This window comes from Meleagris gallopavo, chromosome 17 (genome assembly GCF_000146605.3).
Source record: "Meleagris gallopavo isolate NT-WF06-2002-E0010 breed Aviagen turkey brand Nicholas breeding stock chromosome 17, Turkey_5.1, whole genome shotgun sequence".
NCBI classification, from domain to species: Eukaryota; Metazoa; Chordata; class Aves; order Galliformes; family Phasianidae; genus Meleagris; species Meleagris gallopavo.
Genome location: NC_015027.2, coordinates 3,117,891 through 3,140,732, shown reverse-complemented (window position 1 = coordinate 3,140,732; position 22,842 = coordinate 3,117,891). Strand labels below are relative to the sequence as shown.

Genomic DNA, 22,842 nt, shown 5'->3' with positions numbered 1-22,842 from the left:
TGAGAGCTCTCCTAACAAAGAAGATACCATAACCTCTCTACATAACTAAATTCCACCCCTTTGCAATACCATTAGAGAATTTCTTTTTCTCCCCTCTCCCTTCAAGGATGAGAAACAAGTCACAGTCTTGTCAAACTCTTCTAAAAGTCCGCAGGGATTCAAGACCCATAGCACTAGAAAATCCTTTCTGTGCCTTGCTGACAAACAGCAGCTGCATCCCTCAGAGACACAGAGCTCTGCTTCTCTCTGCTCTGTCAAAAGAGAAATGAGCTTTTTCTGTTTGCTGAGGGAGAGCCATCAGTTAGAAAGAACAGTTTGGCAAGTTGAATCTGCCCTCAGCAGTTCTTTCTTAACAATTTCCAACCGTAAGAAATCATGTTCATTGTACATGGCTTCAAACAGGATGAGCGATGTACGTCATGGAAACCCTTGGAAGGAGGAGAGTGACTGGCAATAAAGGAAATAATTAAAAGGGATGTATTAAGCAATGACAATTAGTGAGCTGACATGCTACTGCCAATGATAATGTCTTCAACAAAATTAAATTTTTGGCTCATTGAATATGACAAATACAAATGCAGTTTGGGTATCTTATTAAACTCAGCATTTTAAACTAAAAATACATGGGTTTAAATGCTGGCAATAAGAGTATTAATGGGAAGTGCTAATCTTATAGTAACCATAATGTCAGTAATGGTAGTGCTTCCTTTAGTACAGATGTTGAGAATTGAAGCACTGATGAAAGGCTCCAGGCACATTTCAGGAGGAGTGGTAAAAGTTTGCAAGTATGTAAAAACACTGCTGTAGGAAGGAGGCACTTCTTCAAGGGCACAGAAAAAGGGACAAATAGAAAGAATCCTAAACTGATGAAAAAATCAAGTATCTTCAAACTTCCAATAGTGGAAGGAGAGTATCAAAGCAACGGAGCTGATCACCTGATGAGCTGCTGAGTTTGTCTTTGAACAACTTCCAGAAGTGGCTGCACAAATGTCTGTCACAGCTAATCCTGATGCCAAGAGTGACAAATGACTCTGCCTTGTGGCTGACTCGGACAAGATGACACTGTGAGTCCTTTCACAGCTTATTTTTTCTTGCTCGCCTTTTTCTGAGCCAAGATCATCCTTTATGGGAGCTGGTTTTCCTTTGTCTTTTCTCCTTAAATAGGATTTACGGCGCAAGAGTGAGCAGGGCCTGTTGATTATGGGCTCCAAAGGAACTCTGAACTCCATGTTCTAATTTCTTCTTTATTAGGAGGGGTAATAAAGACACGACGTTAACAGTGATAAACAACCAGACGAACTACTGACAGCTTAGCTAAAATTCACACTGCTCGTGTCCCTAATTTCTGAGCCCCGAGACAGCAATAGGTTTTTCTTCGTAAGATTGGGATTTCGTAAGTTCCCAACACTAACTGCTTCATGTGAATGTAACACTGATATCTATAAGTCTGCTCCAGGAGCCTACTTGAAAAACTGCTCATTTTTGAGAGAAGAGTTTTGTTGTTTTTTTCCCCAGTGTCCCCATTTACAAGCAGCATGGTCTGTGGGGCACTGCCTTGCATGCCAGGGCCTGCTGGGGACTTGCTGTGTGACCTTAGTGACAAATCTCTTACTGTCTGCTGCCTCTCAGTCCCTCTCTTTCCTTCACTCTCCTCCTCTTTCTGTCTTTTTTTCCAGTGTTCTGCTTTGTACTTTTCACGTCTCTGAAGAGACATCATGAGCCTAAGATGACTTCAGTGGGGTTTAACTATTCTCTGTACCGCTACAGATCTCAGCCCAGTGCTTATTAGACTTAAAACAGCAGAAAATGTCAACTTCAGAAGATCTGCAGTGAAAAAGTGCTTTGGTGTGCACATTCTTTTGTTTTAAAAATGCCTTAATTTCTTTTAGATTTCAATCTTTTAATACCTGATTTAAGCCATAAATGTCTCAGCAGGAGGAGGATGGTGTATTAGTCATAGCTTTATGCCTGGTACCAGAGTAACAGTTAAATGCTGGTCATTCATCATGAAATGGTACAACTCACTGTGAACAGCAATAACTGCAAGAGCTTGCTTGAACTGCCGCTGCTTTTATGTCCCTGGCCTAATTTATAATCCTAGAATTCTTTGTCAGCTTTATGCAGAATAATAAGACAAATATTATAGTTATACCAACGCATAAAGTAAACGCTTATTTAAACATGCACCTTTTGCAGAGCTCTGAGCAGCCATGTAAATCACTACCCAGTGTGACACAGCTCTTAGCTAACTGTGATTTACATATTTTCCCGACAATGCATTCACAAAATACAGAAAATAAATGAAAAATATGGGTAATTGCAACAAAGAAAATGCCCTGTTTTAGAATCAGAAGTCCTTTCAAGCTTTTAGATACTGTCTTCATTTACATAATGAAGTGCCATTACCTGTAGATATGTTACAGGCGTTTTGGAAAGAAGGTTAGTAGGAAAGTACGTAGGTTGTTCTGGTTTTTCCATTTGCAGGTAGGCCTTTAGAGAAGGTGGGAATCAAACCCGTAAGTAAAACATTTTTATTTCAACAAGCTGGAAAATATTTTGGAGGAATTTTTATGACCTCTTGCTGGGCTTTTTGTAAGTAATACAGCGTCAGCTATGACATTAACTTTGATAAACACAATAAAAACCATATGTTGCCTCATTTCTTTAAAACCAACTTAATAAGAAAATGAGTTCCTCACATCACAGCACTGCACAGCTAAATGCTTTTCTGCAGTTTGTGTTATCCTCTGAAGCAACAGTCACTAGCAAGCAGTTTTAGAAACCAGGCAGCAAGGCAGTGTGATTGTAGTTGTAATCTGGCAATTCTTTTTTCCCCCCTTACGTACATTTGAGACAGGCGATCAAGCAAGTATACGGCTATTTATTTGGCAGTGCTGCAGTTAAGGCTCGTATGAACCATTACAGAAAATTACTTTTCTTTCTCAGTTTATACGCCTGACCTTGATAGCTTTGCTGTTCGCTGGTACCGTTACCATGGAAATAGAAGAATAATCTTTCTGTTGATATCAGTGCATAATTAAGGGTCACTGAGACTGCTTAGGTCAAGAGATCATTTTCAGAGTTCAGATCTCCAGGGGGATGAATGTTGTTATTCTACAGAAGGTTTGTGTATTGGTTGATGTGACTGTTATTCTGTCATCCTAAATTAAGCCCCACTGGCTCCAAACTAAGAACTAGAAATATTTACTCAATCCACACATTTCCAATAAACTGTGTCCATGAAGCTGCTTTTTCTGGGCATTCCCAGGTACAGAAAACTACCAAGCCATGGGGTTGTTGCCACTTGTCAGCTGAAACGTGGTAACTGGCTGTGTAATTGCTTCCCATCATTTTGAATACAGTGTAAAGCACTATCTGTTAAAAGCCTCCAGTGACAGAAATTTGAGTCTCTTCAGGGTGTAGCTGGTTTAGAATTTTTTTCCTATTGGATTCTTCTGAAAAGCTTGACATTTCTACAAGGGCAGTTTAAGAAATGACAAACTGTCTTCCTCTAGTGGATGTGGGCAGCAGTTTCTTTTCTCCCTGCTGAAGCAAACTTGTCTTTTGAAAACCTCAGACCCTTACTAGGAAGTTTTCAGCAGACCATGCTTGCTAACTCAATGATCTTTCTTGTTGCTTGCCTCTAGAATGACCATATTTTTCTTGAAGAATGATATCCAAATCCAAACATGATGCTGCAGCTTAGAGCTTGCCAGTACCCTGTGGAGGGTACTGTGCAGGGAACTTTATGTTTTTACTGTGTGTTGTTCCTGGTTTGATATTGAGGGACACAATGGAAAAAAAAATCTGCAATGGGATTGCATCACTTTCTGCAGTTTTACAAACCTTTTTCTTAATAAACTCCGCATTTCATTAACAATATCATCAATTAAATCAAGCTGGTTCCATGCTAACATCTAATCCTTTAGACAACTCTGGAACTCTTTAGGAAAAAAAGGCTCCATCTGCATTATCCCCATGGGATAGCAAGCCAAAATAGACGCCATGCTGCCCTACTGTTCCCATTTCTTTCTCCTTTATTTTGCACAGATATTTTCAAAAGGTCTGTCTGCCTATATTTTCTTGCTCTCTGAGCAGATCTACATTTTTGATACCGCCTTTCTTTTTCTCTGCATGTGCCTTCAGAACAAGCTGTTTCACATCAGAATTCAAGTCATATGAATTCTACCATCAAATCTCCGTTATATGAGGAAAGGCGAACATTATGAGGTTCTTTTCATAACTTCTATAGTTTGACAATCCCTCTTTATTAGCTCTTGGTCTGTCATCTTGTTTTATCATTGAGAAAACAAATATTTGCGCCGCATGGCATAAGAATCATAAAAAAGATTCAGATGGTTGTAAATAGCACAATAAGACTAATTTCAGTATATTGTTTCAAGATGACTTGTGGAGATTTAGCCAATTAAAAATAGTGAGTGCCAGGCTAATGTAATTCCTCATGCTGAGAAGATCCCTAGGGATAGGCTATACAGAAAGCTGTCCTGAGATGGAAGAAGTCCTGTGCTGGGAGCTTTGAAAATGGCTAAGACAATGGAGGCTATAGTGGAAGAAATAATTAGGTGCAAATGTTGGAGAAAAGAAGTGGATGACACATAGCCTGGTCCATCTGGCACCCACAGGCAGGATCTAGCCCTCTGGGACATTTCCATTGCCTTGTCCTTGGAAGAGACAGGTAATGAGTTTTCTGGGAATAAGCTGTTGTAACAAATTCCTCCTCCTGGGCTGAGTCCAAAGTCGAGCTAGGCATTAGGTCCACATTAGAAGGGGAGAGTTTGAAGGAACATCTGTTTCTACATATGCAGAACCTCGGCAGCAGCCAAGCTTAAGATTATCCTATTAATATGTTACTCCTGCAAATAACTTGATGGTTATATTATGTCAATTACTTATTTGATATCTTTTGCTCATCTGTTCTACCAACAGAAGTAATTTCATGACCTTTTTCAGCCCAGGACTAGCTTGTTGCTAGCAGGATGTGGATATAAACAAATCCTCCTGCATAATTTTTCTTTTCTGGCTATGAGAAAAAATGCTGCTCTTTTCTTAAGTGCTTGCTCTGTACAGTGAAACTCTGAAAGTAAGAGGTCTGTTCCACTTTTGGAGACAAACCTACCTTTAATGATGGTATGACCCAACACATTACAACATTACAAATGGCTTTCTTTTTAAAACAACAAATTAATCCCTCCAGACTCCCCTGTCACTGTGCTTTTGTGATGCTATTAAGGAACTCCTAAAGTGAAATCATGTAAGATTTCTTGGTTTTTTGTTTCCATTTGCTTCCTTTGAAATAATTCCAGACTCAGCTTTTAAGGAAAAATCAAACACTGCAAGAACTATGGAAATGAACAGTTTGTGTTTGAGACATTAACAAATCTATACTTTGGTAAGGTCAGGTCTTGCTCTTTTCCCTTTTCTGTTAAATTGCTTTCATCTTCCGCTGAGGGGTTTCTGAGAATTTGATTATTTTGTCTTCTGGCCATGGTCATCAATACCATATACTGGGAAATTTTTCTCCTGTCACAAAGGATTGGAATCCCCCAAAAAGCTTTTTTTCAGCAGACATATTTTTATTATTAAAAAAATAATAATTAACGTATAGCTGCAATAAATAACCCCTTACTCTACTTAGTTTTGGGGGGAAAAAAAAAAAAAGACCATTGATGGCCAATATAAATGATTGTATGCAGCAGGACTGTATAGTTGCTAGTGTGTGATGGTACTCTGCACATCAACTAACCAGAAATTGTTATGCTGCTTGCTGTATTAGAGGTTATTATGGGATAAAGGAGAAAATATATCCTTAGTTACACTGGGGCTCTTCCTGAGGTTCAAGAGATGCTTCAGTACAAACAGCAGGAAGGGCAGAACGCATGGACACAAATACAGAGTTTTGATTGAAGCAGCAAGACTGTTAGCTAGCTAAAGCCCCCAGTCACCTTTAAAAGACAACACCAACTTCAGTAGGAACAGAGGAGTTTTTGGCTGTCTCTTGGGAATGAATGCATGTACTGCTGGGTATCCTGCAGCGCAAAGCCTCACAGTGCAGGTAGTATTTTCATCTCCTTCCAAAACAAATTATCAATACTCCTCAGCTGGATGTGGAACACTCTTCTGCTTTGAGAATAACTTGTTATCATTTTCTTTGATGACTCAAGGGTAAAATTCAGTGGAAATCAGCTTTAACATTGGATTTGGGGACCAAGAAACAAGGAATGCTGTCTCAGCAGCAGTGCAGTGAGAGCGTTACTGTCAAAAATGTTGGAGAAGTGTATTGTAGATAAACTGGAAAAATCCCTCTTCAAACACAGTTCTCCTGGGCAAATCTTCACCCCTGAAAATCCAGCTTGTAAGAATATTACATTTTAATTCCCTATATTATTTTAATGGCTTGAATTGAAGAGAAGGACAAGTTTAAGTTAAGTGTTTGTTACTTTCTTTGGCAAGTGTTATTTTTCTTTTGTAATTCTAGGATCAGGACATGATCCTAGGATTTGATCTGTGAGAGGCCTTAGCAAGGCATGGATTCCTAAATCCCTGGTTTAGTGCTGAAGCCAAAAGTCAATGCTGCCAGCCCCCAGGGCTGCCTTCTCAGCACTGAAGTTCCTGAAGTACCTCCATTTCTGGCCATGCCTGTAGCTTTGTCAGGTTTCATGAGGCTTTGAAGGGAGACTTGAATTTCAGTTCCTGCTCCACTGAATATTTAAAATAAGCTAGGAAATATTAATAAAGCAAAGATTAGGTAGGAATTCCCTCTCAAGCGGGTGCCTCACAACCAATCTCTCTGACCCAGTGAATACTTAATTATTCAGTATAAGCAGAGCAGGTTCAGTAGGAGAGAATGAGCAGCAAGCAGAGAGTCAAAATGATCTGGGGGACAAAGCGAGCTGCAGTGTCATAGTCAGAAGAGTGATCTGAGCCCAGACCCAGTATATTCTGAGCCAGTGCTGCATCTACTGGCCTAGCCAGTGAATGGGGCACATCCTACGAAACACAAGAGCTTAACTCTCTTGATCTGTTTGAAGGAGAGGGCTCAGGTACCAAAGGACAAGGACAACTCCTCCTAACAAACTAGTATCTCCAGTGAGAAGAGCAAAATGAGTGTCTGAGTGTAGAACAGAGCATAGGAGAGAACCAGGGCTCCATCCACAAAAACTGCTGCTGAGCGAGCAGTGGGAACAAGACTGCCTTAAATCTTGTGGTTAATCCAGGGTTATAGGCAAATGACTCAAAAGGAGGAACTTTTCTTATTTACCAGTGTATAAGATGCTGAGGTAGTTTTACCTTTTGGGAAGGCTTACAAGAAGCCCCACTGCTTTGGTGGCAACTGCCTTCTTGAGAGGGTCAGTGGTGAGATGTCTGTGTTGTACATTGAGTGTAACAAGAAAGGAGGAACACTCTCCCCTTCTCACCCACAGGATAGTTGCTGTTACAGCTAAGATCTTTTCCACAAAGCCGTATCTTCTCTGGCTAGCTGTAGCAAATGGGAAACTGAGGCTGAATTCAATCTTTCCCAGCATTAGTCTGAAATGTTAGTTATAGGCCAATGGAGTCATTTATTTTTTATATAAAGGATACTGCTGACAGTGGCTAGCAAAGAGTTTAAGAACAAGAGGGAAATTACAGTTAAAAGGCCTATTTGTCAGGGTAACAATTTTGATGAATTGTTGTGAAAGTTTTTTTGCTTTTATGACAGCGTTTCCTCCACTATTATATAATGTTGTTTATGGATCTGAATTTAATTCTTACTTCAGCAGGCATCGTCATCGAAAAGTGGATATCAGAGTCTTAAAAGTATTAGTTCTTCATACACAGCCAGTAAAATTGATTTGTGAATTAGGGGTCCCCTTCACAGAAGCAATAGCAGTGAAATTTCTTTCTTGTAGCTGTCAGTGTAGTCATTCTGCATTGGTATAAGATATCGACAGTGTGCTCAGGGCAATAGCAGAAAAGGGCAGAGATTAAATAAGGGGAAGGGAGCAATCTCAATTGAGCAGAGCTGTTCCAAACCAATTGCAAACACAATAAAACTATGAGGTCCACCTCTGCTCTTGGAAAAACATTTGCAGAAACTTTACTAATAGTGCAATGACTTTATGTGATGTAGGTGAATAAAATATGTCTCAGAGGTGCTGAAACCTGAACACCGGCACTTCCATACAGCTTCAATAATTATCCAACTCAGAAGACTTCCTTCTCATCTAAGAACTGATTAGTGCACAGGTCAGGGCTGCAGATAGGATGGTACTGTGCTCTGCCAGTTTGGTGATGCTTCCATTTTGCAATAAACAGCCATGAAAACTGTAAGGAAATCAAGTGACGCCAGAATAGCTCTTGCTGAGTCCAGCTGCAGACGCCGTTAGTGTCAGAGTGAGAAACCACACTAGCAGTAGCATGAATTGATAGACAGGATATCTCAAGGGCTATTCCATATACACCGAATATAAAAATTTAATCAGACTTAAGTTTCTTCTGTGTTTCACAGAAGTTTTCTGTATTATGAAATAATAACAGGCGCATACATAAAAATACTGTAAAGGAAATAAGAATAGGATAAAATAAATCTTTTGTGCTAATTTTGCTTTGTTCTTGATTAATCCCAGTGGTGATCACCCAGTGTACACAGATGCAGAGACACAACAAGCTCACAGAACGTTAATTTAATTACACTGTTGGAGTGCAGAAGAGTAACAATATCCAAACTTTAAAAAGTAGGTGCGAAAAAGAAGCTGCTGTGTTGCTTTTAATTTCAAAAGCCAAGGCATGAGAAGGGCACACAGGAGAGATTTAGAGAAAAGGCCACTCTGCTTTCCAACGCAGTTAGGGCACAAGGACAAAGAAAGATTTTAGCAAGGTTTATGGAGCCCTGATTGAACCAGACCGCAATATCTGCAAAGTAACACCTGCCTCTGCCTTGGTTCTTCATGTCACCAACTTCACAGATGGAGAAAACTCAAATGATGAATGATGGGATTAAAATTTGTTCTAAATATTGCGTAGTTCAAGCCATGCTGTATTCCTTCTCCAAACACAACATGTATTAGATTGTGCTCTGTATCTTAGCGTACTGGAGCCAATCTACTGAAATATTCATGTAGCAGAGAAAAATGGGAATAAAAGAAAAAAAAGTATGTGCAGTATGATGAAATTAATGTTCCTACTGGAACATTAGCTTTTGTATTTCTTAGGCTTTTTTTAGTGATTTTTAACCTTGCTGCCTTAGTGGTATTCTGACACAGCATTTTACAGTTAATATTTTATTTTTTTGAAGTTCAAAGACAAAATGAAATAAGGATGGGGAGGGGAGGGGTAAGTGGAAGAAAATGAAAGACTGGGAAAAACAAAGCTGACTCCTTTGCTTGGTGAGTAAAGCTCACAAATACCTTGAACTAACAATGTGAACAAAGAAATTCAGAGCAGGTAAACAGTTAAGAAAATAAAAAAAGGCTTAGTGAGATCTTGATGTGCAGGCAGAAGTAACAGTTAGATGGCCTTAAATGAATTTTACCCTCTGCTGCATTTCTAAGTGAATAGTCATGAAACTGCATACATGTGCAAGAAAAATCCCATATATTTGCATTTTGTTTTTATTTTAGCTATGTATTTCTGCTGAACTCTGTGCTTAAAAGTGAATGGAGTTTAATCAATATTTGTGGGTTTTTGTGTTGTTGTTTTTTTTAAATATTAGAGGCATTGTGATGTTAAAAATTCTTGAAAGTCCAAAGAGTAGGATTGGTTTTAAGAACACTGACATTGAGAACCTAACTCTGTTGTCTCCCAGACTACAGTGAATGAAGCTGGTAATGCTAAAACTCAAAAAGAGATAATGAAAACTTATTTCTGGTAATAAAGCAGCTAGGGAAAATCATATTCTATATTGCAAGTTTTATAAAAATGGAGAGTCTGAGAATGAAAAAGGAAAAAAGGTGATTTGTAATGAAGAGTGTTTTACAAATGTAGCTGTGCTGGGCATACTGCTCACCTGCTGGGTTACAGGGGACTTCTAAACCATCACAGAGTCTGAATGTAGCTACCCCATCCTCTGTGTGCTCATGCATTCTCCCCCTTCTATCTGCTCTGAGTTCTGGGAAGATGCATTTGCCAGAGGACTTGAGGGATGTGTAGGATTACACAGATCTTTCTGCACAGCATTTATTGCAAAAGTTGGTCTGCTGGCAGCTCCTTGGTTGAGCACGTGCCTTCTCTTGCAGCTGAGGTGATGAATTTAAATCTTAACAGAGAAAAAGAAAGCATCCTTGATTCATGAAAACAAGCTTCTATCGCTAAGTTGCTTTAAAATGGTATCTTTTAAAATGCATATTGTAATTAAATAAGTGAATTCAGGCTTTATTGTATTTTTTCATTGTTCTGGCTGAACAGACTCTTTGCAGAATTAAATTAAATTGTGCAGAAACAGTCATGGCCAAGGACATTAAGATACTTATCAATACAGGAAAAAAATAGATTTCAGATTCTTCCCTGTCCCAGATTTCCCTGTAAAACTGAAGCCTATGCAGTATTTCAGCACAGATTTTAATAAAGGATATAATGAAGTGTGTGCTCAGGTCACTGAAATGAACAAGATGTCTTGGATCTAAGTATTTAATTAAAAGATTTCTTCATTGAATTGAAACAATCACATTTTTATGTTTGTTACAAGAGATTGCTTGTTATGCAGTTCTGTGCACTTTTATCCCAAACCCCTACTTTAGCTTGTATGAGGAGCTAAATGGCACATACACAACATTAATCTCTCTGAAACAACTTTCTATTCTGTATAGGTTTCCAGATAAATAAAAATCTGCCAATTTTTGAGAAATTGAGCTTATGTGAGTTTGGACAGTCTTTTAGATTCTCCCTTCCTGTACTCTCTTTACTGCTTCTTTGCCTTCTTTAATTGTACCATAGACTAAATTGACAAAATACTTTAAGCACATATCTAAGTGTAAGAATGTGCTTAAATCCTATGGGCTACAAGAGGAGCTAAGTACCTGCTTATAAGCACTGTGGTAAACAGAGACCAGATCTATTTGCCCTGCAAGCAGGGACAGTTTCCTTCCCTGTGCTTTCTATTTTGTGCCACCAACATTGGACTCAGTTGCTGCAGAGGAAGAGTTTGTCCCAGCTGTCACTGAAAATGTGATGCCTGAGTGTGCAAAGGTTCTTTGCACATCTGTTCATCCTTGACAGGCAGAATAGCACCAGGCTGTCTACTTAGTAGTGTTTTGACAGCAAACATGTTTTTGCCCTGGGGGATCCGTGAGGAGCTTTGAGAGCTTGCAGAGTGGACAGAGATCACAAATGCTTTTGGGCTGCTCAGTGCTGTGAATGAGGTGTATGGCATTCACTGGGAAAAAGTGAGAGACAACTTAATAACAACTCCATCGTGAGTCGCTTGGCCCCGCTCCATCTCGTACCTGCCTTTACTGGCTCAATTGATGCAAAGAGTAACGAAGGTGTTTACTGTCTTAATCTAAAAACAGATGGATTAAACTAAGAACAGAGCAACTACCATCTTGCATTAAAGTGGATGGACCACCAATCACAGACTATAAATATTATAAATATTATAAAAGACAAGCAAAGTGATTCTTCTCTGAATGCACACTCCCTTCTTTTTGCATACAAAAGATGAGGGACTTTCTGCACCAGCAGCTGCCCCTGAACTGTTGAACAATCCTGAACCATTTAACAATCCACAGCAGAACTTCTGTGAATGTACTGGATGTATTGGACTTCTGTAACATCCTCTAGCAAGGACTTCCATAGCATAACCCCATTGTCTTCTCCTTTTTCTGTGAATAAATGAGACATTCTATAGGGATACCACTGCAGGACTCCTGCAGTCAATATTACAGGGTGTAATACTTCAGTGTAATTCGTTAGCACCAGGATGATGCTCTGAAGGCTTCATAAGGAGAAGACAATTGTGTAGGATAAGCACTAATTTAGTGAACTAAATTTCATTAGTTGAGCCTGACCTTCTTGGAAGTTCGTGAGTAGTATTCTGCTGTAGAGAGATACATTTGCAATGTTTATGTGAAAGCAGAAAACAAATGCAAGAACCAAATTATATAGAATTTGATCGTCAGAATTCAGCTGCTGCAGAAAGCTTTCTGTGATCATATAGTTCTCTGGAATACTACAGTTTCTTCAATTTCTTTTAATCTTCCACTATAATGAACATCCTAGGCACAGCTCATTAAGGCAGAACCAAAAATCCCTCTCATTTTCTCAATGCTATTACATTTTCAGCTGTCATACCGTCTTTTACTGAAAATCTGCCAAATACTCCAAGCTAAGCAGAGTGAACATGTATCAGGAGACACCTCCAAGAAACACAAGTTATTTCAGAATCTGGCATATATTTCTCTGAATCAACTCTGACAAAGCAGAGAGGAAGCAGAATAATACCGCGGTGTTACAGGATTTGCATTTGGCAGAGGTAGATAGTGTTTCATTCCATTTGTGGTGATTAAAAATCCCAAGTCACTTTCCAGAAGAGCAATACCAAGTTGTCTTGCTAGTAAGCAAATGTACTTTGGATATACTACATAATAGTTTTATTCTTTTCCACGTGATACTGCTCTTGTTCTCAGTTTTGGCCCTCTGCATTTGACCCTTACACTTACTGCTCCTCACTGAAGAGATGATTATACATTACTGAAAACTGAAGGTAAACTACAGTAGTTATAGGACAATCTCTCCATCCCTTCCCTGGCACCCTCAGTCACTGACTCTCTCAATCTGTATTTATCCCACGTGATATCAAACTTCTGTTATCCCCATTCTTACAGATGAGCAGTGAGTAACTAAGAGACCAGCCCACTGGAGGAATTTCACGGCAAAAAGAGTTACAGACACACTGCCTTCTACCAAGAAATAATTGATAAATTCCCTGGTGTGTGGCCTGAAATTTTAACTATCTCATCATGTTTTCCTTCACTATTTTCTCTTTCAGACTTACAGCTAAAGCTGTTGCAGTTCTCTTACCAATCCTGGGAAGCTCGTGGATCTTTGGGATTCTGGCCGTCAATGCCCACACGTTAATATTTCAGTATATGTTTGCTGTTTTCAATTCACTACAAGTAAGTACCTGGTTGGAAAGATTGTGGCTACTGAACTGCTGTTGAGATGCAATAAATGATCATTAGTAATGTTTTCACATGCTTTCATTTATTGGATTTTTCTCTATTCCTTCCTGTGTCTTTTAAGTGTGTGCTGACCACACAGTGCTGGCAATTGTTTAATCTCTGTATGAAGAGAACTTTCATCCCATTCCTTAGTGCTTCTAGTAGCAGTAGCTAAATAAATTAGAGAGTGAGCTAGAGAAATAGATTACTCCTCTAGCACTAGGTGTCACATGCAGGATTCTTAAATGCAAAGGCAAGATTCTTCTTGTAAATTTACTAGAACAAAATTTCTGCGTCAGTTTGAGGCTTCGTTACCAAGAATAACTGAAAACAAACAGAAGTTGCTGGGAACAGTGCAGCATAAGTAGAAAAAGGAATCTGTTCTGCATGCTGCAGAAAGCAGCACGTGACTTCTTAAGACACTGATCTGGAAAAAGAGTTCTGTTTGGGAAAGAATGCAAGCACTGCCTAGCTTTAAACACAGCTTCCAGTAGAGATATAAATCTATAGGTGAGTTCTTTCCCAAATAATGATTACAAAGTAAAAGAAAATGTTAACTTTTATAAATGCTACCTGAGGAACAAATACTGCACTGCTATGGTCACAGAAAGATGGTAACATAGTGCTCTTGATAGACTGGTTAGAAAAGGCTAAATTTTCATCAAAAAGAAAACAAACTCAGTAAAAGAACACTGGGGAAATTCTCTGAAGCATTTCTCTCAGCCTCCACTTTTTCAGGCACAGTCAAAATGTTCTCATGTAGCTCACGACAAGAATTCTGGCTTTTTTTCTACTAGATATTTTTCTACAAAACCCCAAAGTTTAGGAGGCAGTGTTTGACATGAAAAGATCTAGGCAAGATGCATAGGAACCTAATGTTGCATCTTTCTCCAGTTCAACGTTGGACAAAATTTATCCCAGTTTTCAGTGTTTATAGTTACACAGTGCTGTGAGAAATACTTTACAGTATGTCATTCTTCACAGCCATTCTTTACCCTTGACCCTTTTCTCTGTTTTCAGGGGTTTTTCATGTTCCTGTTTCACTGTCTTCTGAATTCAGAGGTACGTTACAAAATGGCGTTAGCAAATTTGGTATGACTTCTGCTACTGATTTGCAGCATTTTGACCCACGTTTGGCATTTATTTCATTTAACAAAGAAAGGTTTCCAAGGGATAGGTGAAGGCACCTTAAGACTAAAGAAATGACACATTCCTGGGGGCTGGAGGGGCTGAGCAGGGCACAGGCTGTGCTCTGAGGGAGGGGTTCACATTGATGGCAGCAGGACTCATTCTGGCAGGCACTGCTTGGGGGCCTCTGGCTTTGTTACATCTGCAGTTCCAGAGGGGAAAATAAGCATTAATCTCAGCAAAACATACTTTAGGAGACTGCTCATGCAGTTCTTAATGGGAAACTAAACAGTGTAGAACATATTCCAGGTATTTTTCTTGGCTAGGAGCTGAGGTATTCACAGTGGACCAAGAGGCATCTTTTCACACAAAGGCTGTCTCAAAGCAGCTGGGATAAAGCCAAGGCAGGGCTGATGTCGCAGAGGCATTCCTGCTTGGCCTGCAGCTCACAGCATCCTCTCTTCCAGTGGCAGACAGCAGAAAATCCTCAGCAATATGCATTACTGATAATGAAAATTTCTTACAAAAATCATTTCTCACATGCCCACAGTGGGCATTGCCCAGGGAATGCTTACACAGCTTTGATTCTTCCAGTTATTCCATCTGGATGCTATGGAATAGCTCTGCCCTATAGCTTGTTTAGTTCCCATGCATCAAAAGCACTCCAGCTCTTCCAAGGAGATGTTTCAGTAAGCAATTATAGCTTATTAATATTTACCAATATATTCAGTTTTAGAGCGCTGATGTGATTTTTTTCTACAGTCAGTTCTATAGAGCCAAGACTGACTGTGAAATTCTTTATCTTTATTGAAATCAACTAAAGTTAAGCAGGCAGGCTAAAGGTAAGGAGATAAAGTACTTCTCTATCCTATTTTGCCCCACACTTAAAAGCCTTCTTTCTTCTATCGAGCATCACTTCTTATATCAAATATAAATGTTTGAATCATGGGCATTTTTCCAGAAAACTAATGAGAAGTGAAATTCAGTAACGTTTCAGGATTTGAATACTCAAAAAATAATTCACATACAGGTAATGTGAACAAGCACTTTTAGAGAGCAGGTCCTATTGGCTTTGCTGTATGCTATGCATCTCTAAAATACTTCAGCTAAACTGTGAGAATGCTTTCCTTCTTACCGCAGAAGTAAAACTCAGACACTGTAAAGCAAAATCCACAGATATTTCCATGCAGCTGGGTAAAAGACAGACCTCTGTTCCCTGTGCTCAAGGACAAGAAATGCACAAGCAGAGAGAAGGGCAGGCTGGCAGCTGGCTTATATCTTCAAGGTGTCTGGGTACCATCAGGGCTGCAAGATCACTGGGGAGAGCCTGCCCAAAGGTGCTCCTTCATACAAGGACAGCAAATACAAAGAATGTATGCTTACATATTTTTTCTTTCAAACAAGATGAATAGCAATAGCTTGGACATCTAGGAGGCTGGGATAACCCAGATAGCATGAAAATACTGCCACAGAAATGAGACATAATGAGGTTATAAAATGTTTTGTATTTAATCTGTGAGTACTTGCAAAATAAATAACTAAAGTATAAACAAAAATGTAGGAGCAGACTGCTGTTTTTAGTACGTAATATAGTTGTTAGTGACATTAATTTGAGGGAAGGTTAATGGGGATGTATTTGTAGGCAGCACCTGAGAAAATACACACAACTTTTTCCAAAATAAGTCTTCTGTCTTATACCACTTTTTCCTCCCAAAGGTTAGAGCTGCTTTTAAGCACAAAACCAAGGTGTGGTCCCTCACCAGTAGCTCGACTCGCAACATCAACGTAAAACCCTTCAATTCCGACGTTGTGAGTATTTGTCCTTTTTTTTCTATTGTATGTGAAAGGGTTCTACATCACATTCTGTTGAAAGAACAGGGCACAAAAAGGTGTGTGGATCCCTAACTTAATGCACAGTGAAGAGAGGTGGAATCAGCAAGTATTATGTTGCAGCTACAGTACATATCTTGAAAGCAAAGGACACAATTCTACTTCCTGGTAAACCATCACATGAAAGTAAGCAGGCATTACCAACTCTGGAGTATGGTTCAATGAGTCCATCTCCATCACTTGTAAAGAACTTCACATTATGTAGTCAAGCAGCATTTTGGCAATGTATCTGTGCCTTTTTGATAGGGTACTTTTACTTTTCAGTCTGAGAAACAAACTCTTAAATAAATCAATGCATGCGTATGCTTTTCCAGCTTTGCTTAGATTGCCTTGAGGCAAAATATATTTATTTTTATAAAGAGTCAGACTTCTGAAGTGATAGGTATTATTAAGTGATCATTGCCAATCACCTTAGATTCTGGCAATAACTTAAAAACCCTTTATGGAATATGCTTTCAAGATTCTGTGACAACGTTGTAATGTAAATAGATCCTTTCAAGCTCTTATTTCATCAGACAAGAGTGGTTTAGCAAAATAAATAAATCTACTTTCAATGTTATTTCTTCTAGATGAGCGGGAACAGGCCGGGCACAACCCCCACAAAGCTGAACACCTGGGATAAAAGCACCAATTCAGCCAACCGCATTGATTTATCAGCAGTCTGACAGCAGTGCCAGCTTCTCAGTGAAAATCAAGCCCTACGTTCAGGACCTCTGACACAATGTCCACCAGTATTTTCTCACTGTTAATACCAGTAGAAAATTGCTTTTTTAATCACTGACTATTAGATTGGAAATTGCAATCTTGTTTTCTTGACTAAATAGCCCTATTCTGTTTGTCTTTGAAACACCACATTCTACCACTTGCCTATTAGCATTATTGGTGAAAGTAAATAGCACAAATATACACTGGATGGTTTTGTCAGCATTGATGAAAACACTAGGTATGCAAAAAGGGTTTACTGCCATCCGAAGCTTTCCAGATCCCAGAACAGAGGAAAGCCAGCATACCTTGGGAAAGATGGATTTTTATGCTCTAAAATGAAATGTTTCCCATTGTGACATTGTAATGGGGCTCTTCTGGTCTTGCAGTGCACACTTTGTTTACACTTATTGCCTTACAGAATCCAGTTATTGAAGCGAAGCTCATTCAAAATACAGTGTGGTGGTTAATTTAAATGCTACAAAGAAACCGAGACTTGAGGGAGAAGCAAATCCAGGCTACTCAGCTCCCAGATATGGTGTGGAATTAGCAAAGCTGAGCAGCACGTATGTCTCTGTACACATAAACAGCACATGCAACGTGTAATACTTCTATAACGAACCTATTAGTATTTTAGATATTGCTGTTTACAACGTATCTATAGAAGGCAGAAATGGCTACGGCTGTCCCATAGCAGTCCACGCCTCCTATGGCTGATTTGTGTCTGCTGACACATTGCAATACAAAGTATCTGTATTGCTTTGTCTGAAGCTTTGGATGCAATCAACAACTATCCATCAAATGCGTCTTGCAAATGCATTAATTGTACCTTTTGGAAATCAAAGCCTGGCGCTGTGACTTATGCTTCTCCTTTTACCTGTCAGATTGGGACACTGAACTGCAACCACAAAAATGTTACACAATGGTATACTGTGAAGACAGCCAGACTGCAAATAAGTCTGTATGTTGTTACCTACAGGCAACTTTTAAACAGATCTCCACTGAGTGTTCTGTGGCTTTAAACTCTGCTCAACACCTAATAACTTCTGCTTTAGTACTGTTATGAAGTGTCTTCAAGGGGAAAAAATAATGCATTTTTCCTTTAGACTAGTGTTCTGTATGTTCACCAAGGTGACCTTTGGATTACAAGGGCTGCAATCTCTGCTGTGCCAATGATGCAACCTTCCAGCTGGGGCAAAGCAGGCTATCGGCCCCAGAGGTGGTCAGAGTCCCTAAATACATGCAATACTGGTCTAGGGTTTAATCAGCAGCCAGAGTCTGAAAAGCAGTTTTCGGTGATGATGCGACTCCAACACCGAGTGGCTGTGCCGTGTCTCCTTGTCCCAAGTGCCTCTGTAAGACAACTGGCTTCCAAACCACTGCAAAAGGAGGACATCTGGTCCCAGTGAATCTAGCAAGATATCTGCCTGTGATTTGCAGGGTAGAAATTGTTTATTGCTCAGTAAAGTTGTGAAAAAAAAATAAACCAATTGGACTTTAGGAACAGGAAGCATTCATCAGTTAGGACTGAATTCAGTGAAAAGTTTAATCCAAAAGCAGTAAAGTTGAAATTTTAGAAAGCATTGGTACATTTCATTTGCTATTGATCCAAAACAAGTTTTCTCCATGTTTCCTGCCTGCACAAAGAGAAAATGAACTATTTCAGTTTGCTTCAAGCTTTTCCATCCCCGCTGCTTCCTGTCCATCCTTACCAAGGCTTGGTATGGTCACCAAAATGAAAGCCCACAGTCCACCCATGTCTGTCTGTGCCTACAAATTTAAAGTCTACAGAAAGAAGTCTGGTTTCTCCAGACCTGTGCTGAATTTCAGAGCAGAATGTGGCACACTGCATATCCACACATACGTACATAAAATTATAGGCTTCTAATCTTGTGTTGCCAGTTGGTAAATAAACCCAAGTTGTTGACAGCTAGAGAGGGTCAGTAAAAGCTAAATGTCTAAATGGCCGTGTCCTTCTTTCAGCATTTGTGTATAGCTTTTTCTTAGTTTTTTTATAAGAAGTTGGACTGTCTTTCAGCTGTACAAACATACTGACTCTTCCTGGTCTGAGAATGTTACGTCTTTTCTTTTGTTTGTTTGGTTTGCCCCAAAAGATACAGTAGAAGGAGCCCTCAGAATGTATGGAGAAGACTGTAACTGTACTGTGATAGCAGAGTTCAAAATGTCTATTTTGTGTGCAGACAGCGTATTTAAGCATATTTTTTGATACTGGAGCATGTGTGTTGTTTTTTTGTCTGTTTGTTTTAACACTGTGATCATGGGTATCCATTTAAACCCTCCTTCATAACTTCCATTCATTGTAGTGTAACATAAAATCTTATTTTTGAAGACTTATTCTTTCTACGCAGTTTTCATTGAATGCATTTCCTCCTGTGCTGGCTGTATATTGGCCACCCATATCGCTGCCCAAGATCCATCTGAAAACAACACATGACATACAAATGACAATACCAAATGACAGTGATACAAGGAGCTAAATCTGGGTTTCATCCAGATATATACCAGATTTTAAATTTGTTTATCAAAAAGAAGAACATGCAGATGTTGGTTTTGTACTACAAAATGTGCTATAGATGTGTCAGATATTAAGGGAGCATTATTATCCCATATCTACTGAGATCCACTGAGGATAACCTGTGTCCCATGCTTTAATGTTTGAACATGACTTGTGATGAAGCAGTGTACATCTTGTTTATGTCACGTGAGGTTAGGAGTTAGAACATGGTATTTATGTTAGTTTGGGGCTGGGGTTTCTTATGTTTTTGATAGACTGATGAAAAAAAACACAAAAACCGTTTTCCATAGCCATCTAAATCTGTTCTTTCTGTTTGTTTCAATGTATTTGTTGTTAGCGAATGCAGCAAATGTACTGAATAAGAAATGTACAAATGAATCTTTAAACAGTCTCTTTCTGTCCTCAGTCTTTGAAGCCTGGAAATCTCGCAGTTTATTTATGGGCATGTATACTGTGGCTTTTGCAATATTTTTTTTCAGGACAGCATCATTTTGTCAATGGTATGAAACCTTAATTGAATGAGATGTGAGTTTTAAAATGTGTAATGTAGTAGGAATGACTTTGCCAGTAAGTAGGAAAACAATTTAGTTTTGTTGTGTTTTTTTTCCTCAGATAAATAATAAATCTTAATTTCCTAAAATAATTTTGTATCTGTTCAAATTATTCTTTTGAAATGACATAAACAACAGTATAAAAACCACGGTTCCCTATAAGTGCTAATGTTATGCTCAAACAAGCAGATCTCAACTCATCTGAGAAGTCCTACTATGTGAATCACATGGTCCACCACGGCACAGATAACTGCAGATGGTATTTCTGCATTAAGTTTATACCTATGGGATACACCAAGCACAGGCTTTAAGGAAGATTTCTGAAGCATCTGATGCTTATTATTTCTTCTTTTGTCATTGTTCTGCTCATACCCCACTGCATGACCTTCAGCAAGTGGCTTTTCCTGACTATGGGTTTATTCCATCAGGGAAATGAAAATAATTATACTGTCCTCTTCGTTAAGTGCTTTGTAACTCACAGTTGACAAGCAGAACACTTATTACGCTGGTCACGTCAAACGTAACACCTCCTATTTATTCGCACAGAAACGACAACGTATTCTATGAACACAATAACACTATTTGACTACTAGCAAATTCTCAGCTACTACTTTTAACACAGTCACCACCACTGGCTGTGCATCTTCACCAGTGATACACAAGAGTTTGCACGCTGTGCTCGTAAACATCTGTGCCAGTGGAGGTGATCCACTGTTCCTCAGTGTTTCACCACCTCACTGTGCTCACATTCACTGTTTGGTGTCCATAAACGTTCAGCAGGCATCAATGAATGTTAATGGCAGCAGTTCTTTCACATGGAGGAATTCAATTCCACACCTTTGCTCCAGACACACTCCCATTCAGTCAGAGTGCCCCTCTGCTGTCATCCCACCAACATCCACCTCTGATGTTGTGGGCCAGCATAACAAAATAGAGGGCATTACTTTCAGAGCAGCCCTGTTTTCAAGGTTAAAGCCAGTTCTATTGTAATAAATAGGCTGCCGACTGCCTCCTCTGTGCTGCACAGCTGTGTAGATGTGGTGGGGCCTTGATGGAAAGTTAGATGGGAGGGGAATTTTGTGGTGTTGAATAACAAGATCAACTGTATCCAGAAAAACTATGGATTGGAATTCAGATGGGAAACGTGTTTCACCACCTTTCAGTACCCCTTACAAAGAAACCTCACTTCCTTTTAAACATCCAAGTCATGTAGCTAGAAATACAGAAAGGAACATTCTCTGTGAAATAGAGATATACATTTTTTTTCTTTTTACATTTATCACTTGTGTCAGAATAGTAAATTAGATAATTTTAGCACTGGTTTACATAATGTTTGCCTTAAAAATATTTTCATTATATCTATGTTATGCTTGGATGATTCAGTGCAGTCTGTGCCATGGTTAGTTACTGCTATAATTGCCCTTGTTCACACAATTTTCTTTCTCAATAATCCCATATGTTCCTGGAATTCAGAGACCATATTTCATTTTGTCAAGGATGATTACAACACTAAATGTAACACCGACACCAGTGTATTCACCTGGTGCTGACACATGACAGAAACACTGAGACATAAGGTTGGCTTTTGGGCACTATTCAGTGCATCTTTAGGAAACACTCCTTGACCAGCTGCTAATTTGCTGAGGACAATTGCCTTAGTGCAGTTTCAGGTCGGCTAGCTTACTTATGACAAAGGCAACAAAGCTTTCTCTCTCCACTTTGTTTCCAGTGGTTAAAGCAGGCTGTGTTGGACACTGCATGAGTCTCTTCAAGCAGTCTCCAAGTTAAGCATTTCCTTATTTATTACAAACAAGGAATAATGGACAAAGCACTCGAGCAAAAACTAAAAGAAAAACAACTCAACTTTGAGGCACAAGAATCAATTCTGTCAATCTCTGTCATTACACAGGGCTTGTTTTAGCCTGTGCTCTTAATACTCTGGATGAAAATGCACAACAAAACCAAAGCAAATTTTTACCCTACCAGTATCTCAAGGTAAGCAGCAAAGAAGAAATACTCCTTGGAAAATTTCGGCCTTATATTGTAGGATTTAGGCAAATTAAATCACATTATGTTGATGACAGGATGTTATCTGATGGCTTTTTTTGTTTCAGATCCTGCACAGGTCAACTGAATGTGAGAACATCTTCTCACTCAGCCTCTCACGTAGCACTGATTTGTCATATTTTACTGCCTTCAAAAGGAAAAAAAATAGTGGAAAAGAGATGGAGGGGAAATGGGCATGTGTTTGTAGAGGGAAAAGGGCAAAGCTTAGGTCTCACACTGTGCCCTGGCTCTTTCACACTCTGTTGATGGGTGCACAGGAGACTTAGGGATCCAGGCATGTGGGCTTAGCATCTGTGGCTATTTGTGCAGACACCTTTCTGCTGCAGCAGCAAAGTCCATAACTGTTAAAAAAAAAATAATCCGTGGACTATATTTCAGAATTGGTAGATTTAATATTGTGTATTACCATTAAACACACACTAAAATCTCACATGAGTAGCCAGCCCCATGATAGAGGAGCATTTTGGAATTTAATCTGTCTTTCCTAAACTGCTGTCCTTCCAAATCATGTCCATAGTGTGAACATTTGAAAAAAAAGAGAGAAACCAAGAGAAGGATGCAATTTACTCTTACAAAAATGACCTTCATTTAAAAAAAATAAAATTCTCTTTTCTTCACTGCTTATGTCTTCTTCAGGAGAGTCTCTTCCCCAGTTAAAAATACAGATTGCCCCACAGTGGTTAGGAGTCTGCATTGCTTGCATTTTGAGAGGGAGAGCGCAGCATTCCTCAGCTGCAAAGCCAGGCTATGTTACATTTCCTTCACCTCCTATCTGCCACAGTGTACTTGCTGCCTCTTTCCACAGGGCTGT

At 39.2% G+C, this 22,842-nt stretch overlaps 1 protein-coding gene across 3 annotated transcripts in view; it reads left to right on the top strand.

Annotated features, from left to right (window-relative positions):
* Positions 1-20,056, top strand: part of ADGRD1 (adhesion G protein-coupled receptor D1) — a 127,638-nt gene extending 107,582 nt beyond the window's left edge. For all 3 annotated transcript variants that reach the window (XM_019620993.2, XM_010720036.3, XM_010720037.3), the window contains 4 exons: positions 12,986-13,112; positions 14,178-14,219; positions 16,002-16,094; positions 16,745-20,056. In XM_019620993.2, the coding sequence (XP_019476538.1) occupies positions 12,986-13,112; positions 14,178-14,219; positions 16,002-16,094; positions 16,745-16,840 (358 nt within the window). In that variant the 3' untranslated portion in view covers positions 16,841-20,056. The remainder of the gene's footprint in view (positions 1-12,985; positions 13,113-14,177; positions 14,220-16,001; positions 16,095-16,744) is intronic.
* Positions 20,057-22,842: the final 2,786 nt, after the last annotated feature.